General features: G+C 41.2%; 1 protein-coding gene across 1 annotated transcript; it reads left to right on the top strand.

The window, feature by feature from the left end:
- The first annotated feature begins 304 nt into the window (after nucleotides 1-304).
- On the top strand, nucleotides 305-18,696 carry ppp2r5a (protein phosphatase 2, regulatory subunit B', alpha isoform). Its single transcript, XM_058057150.2, has 13 exons — nucleotides 305-1,361; nucleotides 9,034-9,230; nucleotides 10,217-10,318; nucleotides 10,410-10,502; nucleotides 11,486-11,616; nucleotides 13,166-13,225; nucleotides 13,650-13,758; nucleotides 13,917-13,970; nucleotides 14,138-14,188; nucleotides 14,280-14,399; nucleotides 14,501-14,628; nucleotides 15,735-15,836; nucleotides 15,909-18,696. Exons 1-13 carry the CDS (start codon nucleotides 1,214-1,216, stop codon nucleotides 16,087-16,089), a joined length of 1,476 nt encoding a protein of 491 aa, XP_057913133.2. The 5' UTR covers nucleotides 305-1,213; the 3' UTR covers nucleotides 16,090-18,696.
- Nucleotides 18,697-20,081: the final 1,385 nt, after the last annotated feature.

Here is a 20,081-nt window from a genome sequence, read left to right as displayed (position 1 = left end):
TGAGTAAAAACGGACAAAATATTGTACTGTACTGTGCACTGACTAAATAAATACAGAATACATTAGATGCTATGGACAGAAACTTTGCATAAACTATAATATATAAACTAAACATATAGAAAAATCTAAAATAATGTTATGAATAACAATGTTCTATATTAAAAATTATAGTTTTTTTAGTAGTTGCCACTTTTAGCTCAACTGTCATATTTGTTTTCCCATGTCACGTGTTTGGACTTGCTATTATTCTATTGGTTAAAAAGTTTCCTGTTTTGTACATCCTCTCCCGTGATTGGGTACCGGAAAAGTCAGTCAACAAACCCGTCAGGCAGTCCAGTCCAGTCCACTTAACAGCAGCAGGTCGAAACACAACGGCGATGCTGTGGGGTCTTGTTTTATGGCTGCCGCCTCCCTGCGGATGATTTATTTTTAAAAAGCATTTGCCACATTGAGGAAAATATTTCGTACGTGCAGAGGCTGGGTAAAGGTAATAAGTATCACGATTTCGGCTGCGAATGTAACTAACACACAGCTGGTCACGCGGTTAACTTTTTAATGAAGTGTCGATGCGAAGAGGGGATTCGAACGACTCAGCGACGGCCAAAAAGGCCTGTAAGATTTTCTATTTTTGCTTATACGAAGAGCCGCGCGGATTTTCATGGAGCCGCTACTTTTCGACGGTGCAGCAAAGTGTAGTAGCACCTCCAGTAATGTCAGCTAATGCTAGCAGCTAGGTAAGCTAGGTAGGTGTTAGCCGCCAGCCCAGCGGCACAGTACAGTAGTTAGCCGCACACATCCGCACAACTTTGTCAATGCAATAGGTTTCGCTGCACATTTAAACGTAAATCCAGCTTAAAAAGTCAACTACTGTGTATTTATCTGTGAGTGACTTGTTGGGTGCACTAAAGGGCTATGTCGAGTTGTGCTTTTGTGCTCGGCGTGACGAAGATTACTCCTAGAAAACGAAAATCCGCCCGTAAGATGTATCATCTGTAAACAGCCTAAACCCCCTCCACCGACGCTCAATGTCGGATCACGCCTAGTGAACAGTCCCAGTTTTGGCAGAAAACTGAGCTTCAAGTCGTGCAGGTTGCCCCACATTTTTGTGCTGATGCGAACTAACCGAGGAGTTGTTCTTTTTTTCATCTGACGAGAAAGGGATACGGGCAAATTGTCCTCAGGCATATTTTTTTTGTCGGCTCCTTGCATCAAAATGTCGGCCATCTCTGCATTCGAGAAAGTGGACGGATTTACGAGAAAGTCAGTTTGGAAGGCCCAGAAACAGAGAAAATCCCCGAGCTCGTCTCAATACAGGACTCCAATCGCCCCGGTGGAGCTTTCGTCCCTGCCCCAGCTAAAAGGTAAGAGGATGATGATGATGGGGTCTGGTTGCTTTAAATAGGCCATCAGGTTTGATTGACACTATCAACTCCTGAGGATTACACCTTGATGACTGCCTTCCACTGTTGAGTGTGTAAAAACTGGCATCACGTTTGCAGTGATTGAAGTTGGCAGGCCATCTAAAAGAAGACCAGGACCGCCTGTTGAGTTTGGGTTTGTCCGTTTTAGCTCTGTGGTGTATTTCAGGAGCTCATCTTTACACCTACTATATCTGTGTGAGTGAAACCAGCAAGCCATCAGCCACCTAAGCCACATCAAGCCAGCATCAAGTGAGAAGAGACAGTATGGGTCAGGCATGAAGTTGTGATGATGGTGATGCGCCTCAAATTAAAGTATGAAAAGGTACTTCTACATCCATGCACCTAAAAATGGAACAATTTTGAGGGGGAAACATGCCTCAAAGGAGAGACTCTTTTACAGCTCGAACTCCAAACACCATAGGATGAAAAAAATTCTATATTTGTCACAATTCCATGTTAAACCTTGTAAAAATTCTGTTCCTCACAAGTATATTGTGAATTTTGTGGCTTCTCTGTATCATAGTCTTTAAAACGTATATGAATTAATCAATCATGCTGTTTCGTGGTCGAATATTCATCAAAAATATTCACATTGACGCAAAATGTATCTATTTTTATTGCCTAGATGAAGGATTTTCAGGCATAAAAATGTATAAATGAACTAAAATACATATATAAGGCATTCAGAAGACACAATCTAAAACTCAACTCTGAACTCCTGACATCACTTCCTGCCCACCCACCACTCTGCGCCCCTAAGAACACATATATAGCGACACGCACAAGCACAGTCTTATTTATGTTGTAAATAGCATATATACTTTTATTATCTATACTATATTGGATAATATATGCATGCAGGTGGCTTTAGGGGTGTTACTTCATATATAGAGGGCTCTAATAATGTATCTTGGAGAGAATAACCAGATTTTCTATGCTCCAACTACGAAAATATTCCATTTAGAAATAAGGAATCCCCACACCATGGAAATTCACTTATCACGATCGAGTCTGGAACCAATTTACCACCAAAAAGGACGAACGACTGTACGTCTGTCGCTCGCACACATACACTTGACAAGTCTCGGAAGCGGCCAACAATTTGGAGTCATTGTGTGGTTATAATAGGCTCTACATTCAGTGATTGGTAGCTAAACTTTGCCAAATTGCTATCATGGGCTGCGTGCGTGATTGCAACATCGGGACAGGAAGAGGTTGACCCCAATCCTGGTATTCTGTTCAACCCATTAAAGTTCTGTACCTCATAGATTTTCTGGGTTGCCTGATATGTGTGTTTTCTATCTCGTGAAAGAGAAACCTGTTTTTTTGCCCTTGAATGTCATCACCTCAAACTCTCCTAATGCAGTATGACAAGTATGAGCTCTAATGATCCGGAGTTGTACCTTTTAATTACACGCTTTGCTACCTTGAGCCACTGGCATGCGCCTTCACAAACTGCAGTTGCTCACTTCTGCTGCTGTCCGTGTCCTCTTTTTCACAGCTGGACAAAATCGTGTTTGCAGACAAAACAAACAACTGCAATAAAAACACAATCTCACCATAGCGGGTATCCCAGTTGGCCTCAGAGCCGTTTGTTTGTTGTTGTTTGTTTCAAACGCAATGGTTGTTTCTTAGTCTCTCTGTAGACGTCAGTGAAACTTGACAGAACTCTGTCTACTGTGTCAGTGACAGTGTCAAAGTCTACAGTGTGGATCATTTGTAAGAACAATTTGTTCTCAAAGTAGAATGCCTCTTCCCATAGGAAGTGGAACAAAAACAGCTGCAATTTTATGAGAATAAATCTTCTATGGTAATGGATAAAAAATTCCCAGTTTTATGAGAATAAACTCTTACTGCAAGGGAAAATTTTATTTTAGTAGCCTGGTGTTGAAATATTATAGAAATGTATTTTTTAAGTCATAATATGAGAAAAGAATTTTACAAAAATAATTTTTGAAAAAGGTTATTTAAGTAGAAAGTTTAAATATTTGAAAATATTTTTTTAAAGACAGCAAAATCCATACAGACAGAAAAGATGCAACATTTCATTTTCCAGTATGTGGCTCTCGGTGGGAAAAGTTTGGACACCTCTCCATTAGCTGCTCCATGAGCAGAAGTCTCATGAGAATTGCATAAATCTTGTGTGGTTTACATCTTGTCGGAATATCATACCCAAATGGCAGGAGTTATTCAAATAAGGAAGGCAGGCAGGCCTTAACCGTGTTCCAACTGTTAGTGGATAAAAGAGTCGAGCTTGGTCTCACTTCTTTGCACCCTCTCTCACATTGTGATCAACAAAATATGTAAGCTCATTTTGTGTGTGTGTGTGTGTGTGTGTGTGTGTGTTTCCTGAGCATTTCCCCCTATTGTTAGAGGACTTAGTGAGTGATAAAAGCAGGGTAAAAAAGAGCTTGTTGTCATTATGTCGCTGTAATGGCAGATGGATGACTAAAATATTATGTGGCTGCTACAAGTTTGCATACTGTACATTCCGCTATGTATTGATTGACCTTCAGTGTTTGTGCTGCTATGAGTCATGTATTTATGACTGTGTCTCCATTGCTGCAGGTGTGGGATGTTGACATGTAACAAAAGACCTTTTTATATCACTTTATACAAAACGTCAACACACTGGGATAAATAGCCACTAAGTGGCCTACTTCAGACACGTGCTACCCAGTTCCAAGTACTATTGTGCTGACTGTTATAACCTTTACAGTGACAAGGACATTTCTTAAAACAGCATTTTGGTTCTTAATGATGGCAGCAGAAATGCTCCAACAACCCCTCCTGTGGATGGGAGTGCGTAAAGCTCCCGTTGTGTGATAAACGGCGAAAAGATGAGTCACTCAGAGACTATCATCATTGCCGTGGCAACCACAAGCCTTGGGAGCAGGGCAGGGAAATAGTTTATATTCTAAATACAGCCAACTTAATTTAGGGTTATATTTCTGTCCGTGGGCTGTTTTTAGCCAAACTTTGATCAACTCTGTCTTACATTAGGCTGCAAGGTGATTAATAGCCTGAGAGCGTTCCTTGTAATGTAAACGATTTTGTTTGAATTGTGTGGATGTCCTGCATTGCCAGAGCTTTTGTTGCTCTGCATCTTTGCATATGCATACTCGAGTGAGATGAGAACATTTGAAAATATTTTTACTCTGGTGGCCCATTGATTGGCAAGCGGCTGCCAAATATTTCCATCATGTCTGCCAGCAAATGATCAATCAATAAATGCTATAAACCGACCACACTGCTCAGCAACAGTAATAATGTTCCATCATGTACTCTTTGCATAATCTTCATGGCTTTTGAGTGACTATTTTTGAACGGGATTGCTTCTTTAGCTGTGGCATGTTGTGGAAAGATGGGTCTGCATGAACTTTCAAGTTCGGTCCCTGTAGCCCAATAAAATTGTACTGTACTTAAATGTCAAGGACGAGGAACCCAGCTTTCCATCTTCTTTGTGGCTTACTTACATTCAGCCACTGGAGAGGAGAAATTGTGTGAACGTGTCTATCAGACCGTTTCGGATTAATATCTTCCCACTGAGACAGTAATAGGGATGCATGTGCATGTTTAAGTGATGTAAATGTATAACTGCTCTGTGCCATTCTTGGCTAGTGTTCCTTTCATAGCTCAACAGTATAAAACCCCCAAATAGAATCAAACCGCTAAGGAGGTTTGATTCCTTTCCAAATGTTGCAAATTGTATTTTCACTGTATTGCACTGTCCATGATTGGATCATCGTCAGACACACGCAGCAGCTTCATCTGCCGTTAGTAATTGTGTTCTTGTATGGCTTTGACTTAGAATTCACACCAGCATGCTTCCCATGCGCACACTAAACAAGTGAAGACAAATCTTTTATCAACTCCAACATATACCGACATCCCGTCCAACCTGCTTAGCCACTTGGCGATGTCCTGTCTGGTATCGTTGAGGTAGCGTTTTGCTTTCGGTCTGCTGTCACTCAAATTTTCACGATGCATCAGTCCTGTTCTCCACACGCCGAAGCCTGTATGTCGCATTAGAGATTGGGTTAAGTAGCTGTAGATTGCTTATTATACAGGGTCAGGCAAAATGATCTGACACGTTTGTAGGTTAAATAAAAGGCAAATAAAGAAACAAAAGTGTTTTTATTTTCAAAAAGTAAATATAATGCCATTATTTCATATATTGCTATTTTGTTTTGTTTCTTCATATGCCATTGTTTTTAGTTTTGTTTTCAGTTGCTGCCATGAATTGGACTGGTGAGCATGGCGCTTTTCATTATGCAACACTGCAACACAACGAGCGTTCCGTTTGCACTTCAATCTTGGTAGACATGATCCCGTACCATCAGTTCTGGCGGTGCGAGGTCGGCCGGTTGATTTTCATTTCAATGCAGATCCAGTCGCTCTGAAGTTGGTAACTCATAACAAGATGGTCTTTCAGGCTGGTAATGAAATGTAGTTCTTGGGGAAACGAATTCGCTTCCAAAGTATTTATGGTTTTTGCGATTGAATGACTTAAGTAAAGCGTTTGGCTTCTCAAAACAGTTGGCGTTCGAAAGAGTAATACATTCAAATGACGAAAATGCCTCCTGAAAAAAATTTTACCTCACAAAACGCTTGGCTTTAGTTTCTCTGATTTCTGGCACCTTTATAGAAATAGAAGTTAGAGTGCCAGAGCTCCCCCCAAATAATGGTATGGGAAACATTGTATAGTATATAGAAGGGCCCAATAACAGCATCCCCCCCAAATGTTGTCATATCAGGTTGCCGCTTGCTAAATTTGGTCATGTGTGACTTTGGCAGGACCTATTCTATTTGGAGGTCACCGGACCAGCATACTTTCCCTTTTTGTTTTGGTTCTCTCCTTGCTCGACTAGTTCTGTGAAATGTTGATGGGTACTCACCAGGGCAGGTATGGGCTTTTACATGGTGGCCGTAGGTTTCTGTTAGTATTATGTCATTGTGTTGTACATTGTCACCATGGACTGATGTCTCTTCCATCATGGTGGCTACTTTTCTGGTGTCAAACGAGGTTTCTGTTGTCTGTTTGTCAGTCAATCGCAATTGAAAGGTGTTTGACGTTATTAAAAGTGGGTGTAAAGAGCTGTCTTAGCTGAAAGGTTATCCCCCAAATTTTTTACGTGGCTCCGTGGTCTAACAACAGCCACAGTGCTGCAAATCAACCTTTTCATTTGAGTATTGAATATCTGTTTCCCATGGTGGTTGACCTCTGCTGTGTTGGGTTACTGAAACACAGGGATGCTAAAATGGAAAATTGTTGCATAACACAGCCACATACTGTCATGCAAGTGTAGCAGTCTGTTAAAATAGTGACTGCACACTTGCAAAGAACTTAGCCCAGACTACCTCATTCATGTTTTATTTGACCGGTGACACAAGCGAAAAACCGCTGATTTAAAAAAAAAAAAAAGGTAAACAAAAGCATTGATAAAAGGCCTTGTTGGGGGCATGGTGGTGTAACATAGGCCAAGCCCTCTGTTGGGTTCTTTCCTTCCAATTTGTCGGAGTCGGAGGAGACCAAAGAATCCTCCAGTTTTCAGAGTCCACTTAATGTTAGCTGTGAAGATGTTCAAGATCGTTGTGAGAGGTCAGGCATGACGGCAAATAATTGAGAACCACTGCTTTAACGCAAAAAATGTATCATTGAGAAAACACATACACAGCCACACTAGCATGCTCTGCTAAACTAGGCTAACCCAGCTAGCTTCCATTTCTGATTCAGTGACACCTCTGTTGGTCGCAGACAAGTACTGCACACCATTTCTCAACCTTTCATGATTGATTGTTTAGATGCTGGTTATGTGCGTTCTCTTACTATCTTAACTCCCAATTTATGACCGGCGTTGTTTTCCTGTGAATACTTCAACCGGTCTTGACTTGCATATAAAAAACATGTCGCGTCGTGAAAAGATTCTCCTCGACCAATTGCATCAATGGTAGCAGCTGTCATTAATGTCATTATAACTGCATTGCTTCTTTATTATGTTCTGATATATAAACACTGTTTACTGCTTATATCTTCTGCTATATTTTGTCATTTGAATTGACATTTAAATGTTGTTTGCCCATATAATATCATAGCAAATGTGTCTACCTGCTAGTTTAAGCAATATGAGGATGTGCAATGAAAATGCTTTGGAAATACCAGCGTTGTCTTGTGCAGCCTGCCAAACTTGCTCTGTTTTGCAAGTGCGTAAGTGTGACTACATCTCACTTGAGGTTCCAGACTTAAGACCGACGTAGGCTGTATTAATTGGTATATTTTTGTCTTTTGTCATGTTTCTTTGCTTTCCTGATACAGCTACGGAGCTCTAATGGAAATGTGTTCTTCCTTGAAACACCCTGAGAAATTGGTGCAGTAATGCATTGGTATCTTAAAGGTAAAAATAGCATCACATTGGAGGGGAAAAATACATTTCAGGATGTAGCTGAGCTGTATGAGGAGAGACAAAGGGAGAAAAAAAATCTCACTTGAAAAGAGAAGGATTCCTTTCAAACACTTGCAGATTTGAAAGATGAGTGTGGTATGTATAATCCAAGCAAAATTGTTGCCAGTGGTAATTGTTTGCAGCAAAACAGCCGGCTATATTTGTCACACCTCCTGCATAACCATAATATTTAATGGAATAATTACGCAGGGTACTTGAGGGAGGATAATCTGTCAAATCCACAAATAAAGAAGACTTGTTCTGACCTAAGGTTGTGAAGAGAATGCTACATTATATTACTCATCTGGTACAATTCCCAGTGGCACTAATGTCCACATATACATAACATGTACTATTCATTGTGATTTATTATAGACGTAAATATTTTCATGCCTCTCCAAAGTGATAAAACAAAGTCCTTGGTCCTGGTTATACGATTAACACAGAATAAAAGGCTTCATGCTAGCTCCATGTTTACTGGCTTACGGGTTCATGGCAAGGTGCAGTGAATGGTTTGACCCTTTCAGTTGCATAAGTGCTTTGTCAGCTGTCAGCACCGTCCGCTGATTTTTTTTTTTTTTTTTAAGCACCGCAGCTTTTGTGGTCTTGACATGTGGTGTGCTGCCTTTTTTTGTTGCATCAATTAATATGGAACTTGCAGCCTGACAGTCAATGTATTGTTTGTCACAACTGTAAGGTTGCACAAAGTGTATGAACTCTAAGTGGGGCTACTCCCAGCGGGGTGCTGTCCCGTAGCCACAGTGATTACCTACGCCGTGCCCAAATACAACATCACCGTGCAGTGTGCCTGCCTGGATGGCTTCCAAATGCTGTTAATAGCTTGGCTGGGTTGGACAGCTTTAATAACAGTGGACCGTCTAATCCATAAAAGGCTTTACAGTCCAAGCCGAGAATGACTAGACTGCCTCTTTGTGGCTAAATGTTACATTTTTTGACACTATTGAGGCTTTGGGTTAGAACTTGCCCCAGGAAAAAAAATCAGTTATACAGTTGACAAATGCAAGGAAAATCCCAAATAATGTGCTTAAATACATTGTGGGTCAGTGGAGAACACCAGTCCACCGAAAGACTTTCCTTCAGTGGTTTGCTGTTTGCTGAAACCAAAATTCCCCTCTTTTCACCCCCTCTTTTCACTTGTGTGATTCCAGACGCTCCCTCCACTGAGCAGCAGGAACTTTTCACCCAGAAACTCCAGCAGTGCTGCGTGCTCTTTGACTTCCTGGACTCGGTGACCAACCTGAAGAGCAAGGAGATCAAGAGGGCCACGCTGAATGAGCTGGTGGACTATGTGTCCACCAACAGAGGAGTGCTCGTGGAGTCTGCGTACCCTGAGATCACCAACATGGTGGGTACCTCCTCCTCTGTCCATTCCCATTACCTCATGACTGCCACAGCACACACCACCAGCTGAGCAGCCATGGCATCTGTAAAGCTGATGTTTATGGTGGCATTAACAGAGAGCTATATGCAGCTATTAGCAAAAACTCTTAAACATTTCACCTAAAAAGACTAATAATGATATATTATTTAGTTTAAGCGTCATCATTTACCGCCAATTTCTCTGCGGTTGAGGAAATAAATGCCCAGTATACACGTACGTATGTGAGCTTAAAGTAATGATGTAAATTCCAACTGTGTCTATAATAACATAGCAGTCTCTAGAACACCCCGTGCATTCAAGGGGATTAGAATATGGAGGCTCATCATGTGTCTAGACAAGTTGTGCCATGTCAGCAGTGTATGGGGATATATTGTATGTAACCACAGCCCTTATCATGCTATGTCCAATAAATGAATTGCTATGTATTAGGAGGTGTCACGAGACACTCTGTACACACATGAAACGATCTATGAGAACGAGACAAGGTGTTAACATTGCTTATAAGAAAAGTACAATGAAAAAATATGACAACTCCAGGAGAATATTTAGCAATCTACTAAATGAATTTCTACTACGTTACCCTCTTCTGCACTCTGTGCGTATGAGTACGGCCTCGCCTCCACCCACAAAGATAAAGAGACTCTATTACTGACAAAAGGGCTCACTCTGTTCATGCCGTTGTTCTATGGAACAAATGTGTCAAGGTGTTGAAACCAAACCCCCCCACCTGCCTGTTTGTAGGCTAGAGACATGGAAATACATGCACATGGCAATGTGTTAAAGCAGGAAAAATGTAGATAATTTTCATCTATTGTGTGATTCATTAATTTATTATCATCCCAGGCCTTGTGCCCTTGAGACATTGTTTCTGGTCACATTTAAATCTCGCAAGATCTACTATATATGTGATTTATTGTCTGTTGAGTTGACGGTGCCATTCTATTCCACAGATCAGCACTAACATATTCCGTACACTTGCGCCGAGTGACAACCCGGATTTTGACCCAGAAGAGGATGAACCCACTCTAGAAGCTTCATGGCCTCATATCCAGGTGAGGATCACATTCAGCATCCAGCATTTCTGATTTTGGTACTGCTGTGACTTACAACAGTAAATCATTTTTTTTCTCCCCCGTTTTTCAGCTTGTCTATGAGTTCCTACTGCGCTTTCTTGAAAATCCGGATTTCCAGCCCAGTATTGCAAAGCGCTACATCGATCAAAAGTTTGTACTCCAGGTTGGTGTCCACAATTATGCGTCAAACATCATAAATAGGAAATAGTCTTAAACACATCTTCAACACGTTATCACACTCTAGTATGATGCTCATAGTTAGTGAGATAGTGAGATGTGTCAGCCTAATATTCTCCTTACATGTGGCTACAGGAAGTCGTACCCTCTGCCCACTAATGTCAGACAAAACTATCCATGATTCTAAATATTAAGAAACTACCTCTGTCCTGTTAGCCAGTGTCACCCGCTCCAGCACAGCAGCTCACATGAATCAAATGGCCTGGAATGTTGGCTTGGCCGCATCAGAGGTGCCGGGACTGATTTTCCATGATGTGAGTGTGTCGCGGGGGAGCTTTAAATAGCTGCCTGTTGTTTTGCTCTTTAGGATGAGATGAGAGGGCTGCGGTTGAGTACAAATTGACAGTATGGAAGTTTGGGTGGCAACAGTGAAGTTGGGGGAGAGGAAAAGTATAGTAGTGAAAGTCCTCGTATGCAAAGTACTGTATATTTACTGCAGGGGTAACTCCACCTCCGCCTAAAACTCCCGCAATCAGGAGTCATTCATGTCCCATGATTTGAATATTGACATTTCTAGCTTTTGCATTTCTCAAATCCCAATGAGCCACAGAGGAAGGACACAGCAGTGGAAAAACATGCATGATGACACGTTACTCTTTGCTGGATGTATGTGAGCTTAAATCAGCTGTCAGCCTTGTCACTGAGGTGCCGATGACATGCTAACAGGCAGTGCCATACCCCGGAGCGGGGGCTCAAACTTCCCCTCGAATGATGACTCATCATAGGTGGCAGCGATAGATGTGACATGGTCTCCAGTGCATTTGCTACGCATGACACAGACATACCTGTCATTTTACACATTTAACACATTTGGTACCTGGTTCCCTCTTGAAGTTTTGCAATGGCTTTGTATGTCATAATGTCTTCAACTCAATCAGGAAACCTGACTTTTATGTACTGTCGTGACAGCTTCTGGAGCTGTTTGACAGTGAAGATCCAAGGGAGAGGGAATTCCTGAAGACCATCTTGCACCGGATATACGGAAAGTTCCTGGGGCTACGGGCCTTCATCCGGAAGCAGATTAACAACATCTTCTTGCGGTCAGTAATATATACACCTTGTTGTTACGACTACGAATAGCGGTGTCTTTTAGGGTGTCCATGGGAGAATCCAAAAGAAAACCTAAGCTGCACCAAAGATGGCAACATTCTGATCCAGAAGCTAGTGCCGTACGGGGGGAAAAAAGGAAGTAATGATAATGTGATAAAGCAGCTGTCCATATAGACCACTGTGACAAATGACTGACTGGAAAAAGGGGCGCCAACCCTTCAGCCTCTTTGATGTGGCTCCCTTCGCAGAGAGCAATATTTTTTTTTTATCACCATTCAAAATGAATGTGAAAAGATCTGACTGTGCACTGGCAGCACCCGCAGACCAATATGTGCTTTCACTTATACGTCTCCAAATACCAGAAAAATCTCACAACGGTGTGAGGAAAAGTCCTTACATTTGTCGCTAGTCGCTTTTGAGAAAATAAGTCACCAAGAGGGCTTGGAAAGTCTCCAGATTGCAGTGAGAAAATCACCAGGTTGGCAACACTGGGCTGCACATGAGATAATAAGGAATGTTCACAGACATTAAAAAGTTGTCCATAAAACTTCTCTGAATTAGAAAAAATAAAATACTAGCCAGAAAATGAAAGAATTCAGCAGGCGTAAAAAGTGTAAGCAACACAGACGGGCAGATAAGTGAATTATATTGGACATGTCATTACAGCAGCGGGACAGAGGGCAGATGAAACTAAGGTCAAAGCAATAGCGCACATGCCGACCCCAGAAGACAAACTAAGCCTTCAGCGTCTGGTGGGGACGATCAGGTTCCTTGTGGTAGTCCATCCTGAATGAAGCTTCACTTGCTGCACCCCCTAGGAGAGCTACTTCAGAAGGATGTTGCCCACTCCTACAGACATTAAAGTCACAATCCCCAGTGCTGACATTTTGTGATCACCTTTTGTTTTAATTGTACACAAATATAGGAACCACTCAAAAGTCTTTTTTGTTGTCAATTTTATAACGATAAGCTATTTTAAAAAAACATTTTTTTTGTTTTTACTGGAACAGGAGACAAAATAGCTCTTTTAATGGTAAAGGTTGCCGACCCCTGGACTACATATGCCTCATTTTAAAAACATTGTAGTAGTTGTGTCTCTAATGCTCACATAAAACAATAGATGCTCTGGTGTTTCCTGTTGCTTTTCAAACGCAAACAATTGCAAAGATGTCTGCATCAGGAATTCCCGACGGCTTGTTTCATTCTTTACAGCTCCTGTTGCTGCGTGACAATGGGATTTAGATGATTGAAACGGGGGTTGGGGGGCCCTTGATGTCTTTTCCAACAGGCAAGGGTGGCAAAATGGGTGCACCCACTTTGACCATCTGCCTCTCAGGATAAAAATAGCGCCACAGTTGTCAGGCACTGTGTACATACCAAACATGCGTGGATGGAAGGACACAGGTTACTGAACAGATGAGGTGAATGATTTATTTGACGATCGTTAGGGTTGTCCACATACTGTAGGTCCTTTAAACAGCAAGTGGCTGTATTCTATTCTATTCATTTAAAGTAAAGTTTTAACGTCTGCATTTCTAGGTTCATCTATGAGACTGAACATTTCAACGGAGTGGCTGAACTACTAGAAATTCTGGGAAGGTGAGTAGCGAAACCTCGGTTTTCCAATGTTTTCCAGTTTTTGTTCTATTCAGCTTTCCATACAGGAAGACCCTACCCAGTGGCACTACCATTGTCTCACGAGACAGAAGCATGCCAATGCTACTATGTATGCAATGTATTTTTTGTTAATATATACGTTGTCTGAAACATGAACTGGATTTACATTATTTAGGATTAGAAAATGACTTTGGTTTTTGGTGGACCGAACGAAAACCGAGGTCCCACTTTGCATGCGGAGCGTATTACATTTACATATTTCAGCTTTTTTGACTTGCAAGTCAAAGTTGAATGTAACATGTGAGTGCAATTATTGTCACTGCATCATTTTTCTCTTTCTTCATTTTTAATACTTGACATTCCCATGGGCACAACAACCGTGGTAAACTGTGCTTCCTGTCTGCAGCATCATCAATGGCTTTGCACTGCCTTTGAAGGCGGAGCACAAACAGTTTCTGATGAAGGTGCTCATTCCGTTACACACAGCGAAGGGACTGGCCCTTTTTCACGCACAGGTGGGAATGTTTCTCCATACATGTCAATGCCCCTTTTTCCTACATGACTTACTCATAACTGCACTCGTTCAGCGTCTACTACCCCATCTAGTGGTGATGTGTGTTGTCAATCATTCATTATCTTAAATCAAGCTTTGTATGCATGTGTATTTTCCCAGCTGGCATACTGTGTGGTCCAGTTCCTGGAAAAGGATCCCACGCTCACTGAACCGGTACTTTTCTAAAAAACATGTTTCCTCCCACTTCACACACTAAGCTTATGCCCCTAAAATTAGTTTACGCTGCTGAGAAATCTGTCGTGGGTGCAACAAACCACCATTTAAGAACCATTATTCATCTGAGCGGAATCCCTCGTGAGTTTTCTATTTTCTATCTTTAGGTGATCCGAGGCTTGCTGAAATTTTGGCCCAAGACGTGCAGCCAGAAAGAGGTGTCACATCTATTAAAACCAAATGAATGTTCACACATTATAGCACCCTGGTTCTAATGTGTCCTAATCTTGTGTTCTTGTGTGCGAACAGGTGATGTTCCTGGGTGAGATTGAGGAGATTTTGGATGTCATTGAGCCTACACAGTTCAAGAAAATTCAGGAGCCGTTGTTCAAGCAGATCTCCAAATGTGTGGCTAATCCCCACTTTCAGGTAGAATGCATTAGAGGTGTCAGAGCACCCACGTGGTTCTTGGCATTTAGTTCTTTTTTTTTATTCCCAGTTGACCGCCACACATGCATGTGCCCTCACAGGTAGCGGAGCGAGCGCTCTACTTCTGGAATAACGAGTACATTCTCAGCCTCATCGAGGAGAACATCGACAAGATCCTCCCCATCATGTTTGGTAGCCTCTACCGAATGTCCAAAGAGCACTGGAATCAGTACGTATATTACATGGGGTAGAGTAACGTCTAAGGTCAGACCACGCCAGCTGACCGGCAGGTTGGGGTGTGCAGTAGATGTTCAGAAGCATAGAAATAACTACATATATTCTTCTGGGGTGGTTTTGTCTTGTTACGCTTGTGTTTACATGTACACAATAGACAATGGTGGCTTGAGGTTTGACACAACAATAATATAACATTAAACACCACATATTTACTCTATTCATTCATTTTCTACCGCTTATCCTCATGAGGGTCATGAGGGTGCTGGGGCCTATCCCAGCTGTCTTCGGGCGAAAGGCGGCCGGGTGGTTAGCACGCAGGCCTCACACTTAGGGCACCCGAGTTCAATTCCACCCTTGGCCATCTCTGTGTAGAGTTTGCATGTTCTCCCCGTGCATGCGTGGGTTTTCTCCGGGTACTCCGGTTTCCTCCCACATTCCAAAAACATGCTAGGTTAATTGGCGACTCCAAATTGTCCATAGGTATGAATGTGAGTGTGAATGGTTGTTTGTCTATATGTGCCCTGTGATTGGCTGGCGACCAGTCCAGGGTGTACCCCGCCTCCCACCCGAAGACAGCTGGGATAGGTTCCAGCACCCCCGTGTGAGGATCAGCAGCAGAAAATGAATATGGAGGAATGTAAAAAAAAAAAAATCTTAGGTCTAGAGATTTCCCTGTCCACACGGGAACGTTTCTGAGATTAAAAAAAAAAAAATTGGCGACTCCAAATTGAATGTGAGTGTGAATTGTTGTTTGTCTATATGTGCCCTGTGGTTGGATGGCAACTAGTCCAGGGTGTACCCCGCCTCTCGCCCGAAGACAGCTGGGATAGGCTCCAGCACACTCCGCGACCCTAGTTAGGATGAGCGGCATGACAAGATGGATGGGTGGAGTTGAACAAAGTTGAAAACCTGAAAATGTTTTGTTGCTTTTCTTCCTATCACTCGCACACACGCTGGCAACACAAAGACTTGCTTTGATAAAACAACAGACATAAACAATAGTGACGCTAATGATAAGATAATGGTGCGCAATTGGACGTAATGACTACCATGTTAACTACATCTTTTTGTGATTTAAATCCCCCTGTCCACGCTCAGGACCATTGTCTCTCTGGTCTACAATGTGCTGAAGACACTGATGGAGATGAACTGTAGTCTGTTTGACGAGTTGACCACCTCCTATAAATCAGACCGGCAACGGTGAGTTACACTTAAACAGCAAGTTGTATGGACGCTGTCCCGTTGAACAACACCGTTAAATGTTCTTTCCAGGGAGAAGAAGAAGGAGCAAGAGCGCGACGAGCTGTGGAGGAAACTGGAAGAGTTGAGGCTCGTCAACACCACGCTTGAACAGAACAACAGCCACAAGCTCCTTGGTGTCCAGAACAACAACAAGAATAGCAATAACAACAACCAGGACAAGGCCGCTGACCAAGATTACGGTGACCACTGAGAACCGGAGAGCGACCCACGTGCCAAAAACACACTGCACTCCCGCTTTTTTTTTTTTTTTGGCGCTGTCTCTGCGACTGTCAGAGGATGAACAAAGATGGGAGACAAGCTACACCTCACTTTATAAAACGTTTTTGAGTGACTTCAAACGCCTCACGGAAAACAAGGTTTGACGTTAGTGCGCAGCCGCAGCAGTATGTTGTTGCTTTGTCTGCTCTTGTCGTATTCAATGTACATGTTTTGTGGTTTGAGAAAATAACGACATGAATTCAGCCTTTCAGGTTGTTTCTGCGACAAGCTGAATAGCGCAACCAAGATGTCTATTTTGTATTCTGTGTCGTCGCTGCCAAGTGCGGTAAGTGCATTCTGGGAGTAGTTGAGGCAGACGGGACCAGACTTCCCTCTTGAAACATTGAAACATGCACAAATGTACAGAACAGAGATGGACGGAACAATCGGCATCGATGTTCCAATCTGATATGCGTGTAAGGCTGTCCAGTGGGGGTGTTTGGAGTTCAATCATCTTCACATTTAGTTTTACATTTCAGGTATTGTATTTTTTCCAATCTTTGTGTCGCCATGTGAGTGGCGCAGCAGCTTTTATTACAAGCATTTACACTGAAGAATTGACACAGGGCTTTTCAATTGTTGGTGGGGGACACCGTGACGCTGCTGTCGTCTTTCAGTGGATGATAGCTAGTTGCTCAGCATGAAGCCTGGAAACGAACACAAAATCAACACCGCTACACAAAAAAAAATGGTCATTTTGTTGAACTTGTACTTCAGGCTGTCACAATAGCTCCCATTCAGAAAAAAAAAAACTACACCTGGGATGAGAAGTAATAGCACAATAAATGAAAACAAACTTGATAATTTTGCCCTTTCAGTATATTGCCATGTGCATGCGTGTCTGGTGTCCTCGTTTCTCTCGCCTCCAAAAAAAAGCAATGAGAGAGATCACTCTCTGCATTTTGGAGTGAGCCCTTTTTGTCAGTCATACAGTTGTCTCAACGGGTGGAAGCGGGGCTGGTAGCATACACACAGACTGCAGAAGAGTGTACCGTAGAAGAAATTAAATGAGTAGATTGCAATATATCGTCACATATTTTTTCATTGTACTTTTCTTAAAAATGTAAAAAAAAAATGCCCCCTGTGTGATTGAGTATAACACCCCACAACACATCTGTAAGATAAATGATTGTAGGATGTAGGATGGCACGTAACAAAAAAAGGGGGGAACAAACACACATCTGCATCATTGGATGATGTCCGCGAACAAACATTGCTTGAGGGCAAAGTTCATCCAATCTTAGGTTTTCAACCCGTGTTCTTGGCATATTCATATGCCAATCCCCTAAACTCCTTTGGTCAAAGTCCCTAGTAAAGTTTTGACGTCTTTAAGGGGGTACTGCACCATTCAAACACAGCAAGCTTTCTGGCTTAACCCATTGCTTTATTCCTTAAGACATGTATTGCATGTATTTTCTTGAGATAACCAGCAAGTACCAAGCAATGTCGTGAAATTGCCACAGTCTTTTTTTTTTTGTTGTTGTTTTTTTATTGGACTTCAGTAAATGATATTTTGACTCCAGTGATTGCCGATACTTCGAACATCCCAAAAAAAATCACTAAAAACATGTAAAAATCAAAATGTGACAGCTTCCACAATGGTGCTTTATTCCAATATGGAACAATATGTGCGCCATCCTCCCCGCACACACATCATACCCTGTTTCCAGCCTTCATGCCAAAAACACTCCACAGCATGTATGGGATGTATTTCCATCACGTCTAACGCCAGTGAGGGAAGCAGAGTATTTTTTTTAACTTAAAATTATTTCTGTAAAAAAAAAGGAAACAAAAACAAAACATACAGTACTATATTTTTCCAAAGTGAATATTTTTTGTTGAGTTCATTTTGCAAATGGGCTAAAGACAGGATGCCAGGTATGGGTTTGATTGTACAATATATTTGTGGAGTGGTCGCACATGTAAGCTAGACGTCACCACTCTTATTATTATTTAAAGGGGACCTGTATGACGTTGTCGGTTTAAATGTGTTGACGTACAGTAACATACAGGTCGTCGCTGGGATGCGATACGTTTATATTCCGCTGTCATGTTATCAAGTGTAGGGATGCTGCCCACTGGCTTCCTTTTAAGATGCTCTACTAAACCTGAAAGGGTCAATTCATTGATATACGTATATATTCTATATTAAGAGCTTATTCTTCATCTTTCTTCTTCACGGTAGTGCTGTAATTGTGCAGGAACAGGTCAAAAAGACTTTATTTTCCGGAGGTGTATTATGAAGTAGTGAAATAAGAAAATAAAGGTCAGAAAATCCTACCTGTTCCTGTTCACACTCTTTACCTCCAGTCTTAATAACCTCAGATAGTTTTCATCGGGAAGCTTTCATCTGCTACTCATCCTGATAGGAATGTTGTATTCTTTTTTTAGTTCCGCTTTCTCTGATGCCTTTCTGTCAGTACAGCATTCCAACGTCTGTGTTGTGTTTTCTTTGGACGAGGGGTGGGAAGCTGTTTTGTAATCGCAGATAGATTTTACCAAGGTTTCTTCATCAAATAAAGTCTACTCTATCTTTCTACTTCAAGCATCAACTTCTGGTCTCTCTTCCAACAGATGTAGTATGCCATGAAGGCCAGAAGATGGCGTCAGGATGTTTGCTTTTGCTTTGGATGGCTTTCGCTGTAATATGTACAACTTACCTGAATGTGGGCAGGCCTGATAAGCAGAGTTTTATTTTGAGAGCCCTCACTATGTCTGACCTCCATGAAAAACTTTTCAAAAGTCACAACATTGGCCTTATAATGTAGCAGCTGGAGCATTACACCACCAGGTGAATCCTGACCGTTGACTTTCTGTTTGGGCTGTCAATCATTGCAATGATATTTTTTTCTCTCTTCTTCTTCAAGATGATTTGGCTCTATGGCTTATGGCAGTGATGGACACCCCCCTGAACAAATTGGGGCTCTCCTCAGCTTCCACAGTATGTGCTGCCATGTCAATACAATCTGCAGAGGGCCTTCAGAATCAGTTTTGCTGGCCGGGGTTCACAGACTCATAATATTAACTTTACTGCAGCAAGCCACTGGAGTCCGGAGTCTTGTGCGGTTTCAAACTTCAAAGTAAAAATGCAGAAACTTTATTTTCGTAAAATCATGACTTTATTCTCATAAGGTCACAACTTTATTTAGTAACTTTCCGACTTTATTCTCATAATATGATTTTTTTTCTCGTAAATGTGAGACTTTATTCTTGTACTGTTTTTTTATCAGCACTTTAAAGCAACTTTCCGACTTTATTCTCATAATGTGACTTTTTTCAGAAATGTAAGACGTCATTCTTGTAAATTTATAAATATTTTTTCTTGTAAATGTATGACTTTTTGGTTGAACATTTGCTACTTTATTCATATGAATACATTACTCTTTTTCTTGTATTACAACCTTTTTTCCGCAAAATTTGTGACTTTATCCTTGTATATTTATGACTTTATTCTTGTAAAATTATACTTTTTTTCTCATATTTTTTTCTCTTTTTTAATCACTAATTTTTTCTTTTTCATAACTATATTCTCGTAATATGACAGAATTTTTTCTGGTAAATATGACTTTATTCTTGTAAATTTATGACTTTTTTTCCACATACATTTATATTATTATGTTACTCATAACATGACTTTTTTATTTACTTTTTTTAATGACTTAATTCCTGTCAATTTACCAATATTTTCTCACGTAAATGTATGACTTTTTTTCTTGAATATTTGCTACTTTAATCTTGTAAATTCATGACTTTATTCTTGTAATGTCATGACTTTTCTCGTAAATTTACACAATTTTAACTTTTAACTTTTTTCTGCATAATTGTGACTTTATTCTTGTAAATTTCTGAGAGTAAAGTCAGAAATTTATGACTTATCTTTATAAATGTGACCTTTTTTCTTCCTGTAAATTTGTGACTTTTTTT

Source organism: Doryrhamphus excisus, linkage group LG19, assembly GCF_037039965.1.
Source record: "Doryrhamphus excisus strain RoL-2023G ecotype Guam linkage group LG19, RoL_Dexc_Guam_v1.1, whole genome shotgun sequence".
NCBI classification, from domain to species: Eukaryota; Metazoa; Chordata; class Actinopteri; order Syngnathiformes; family Syngnathidae; genus Doryrhamphus; species Doryrhamphus excisus.
Note: the sequence above shows the minus strand (reverse complement) of the source record. Positions and strands in the feature narration are given on the sequence as shown.

Coding starts and splice junctions, on each gene's coding strand:
- ppp2r5a (XM_058057150.2), top strand. CDS start 1,214: ATGTCGGCCATCTCTGCATTCGAGAAAGTGGACGGATTTACGAGAAAG. Junction 1,362..9,033: donor GTCCCTGCCCCAGCTAAAAG/GTAAGAGGATGA, acceptor GTGTGATTCCAG/ACGCTCCCTCCACTGAGCAG. Junction 10,503..11,485: donor ATCAAAAGTTTGTACTCCAG/GTTGGTGTCCAC, acceptor CTGTCGTGACAG/CTTCTGGAGCTGTTTGACAG.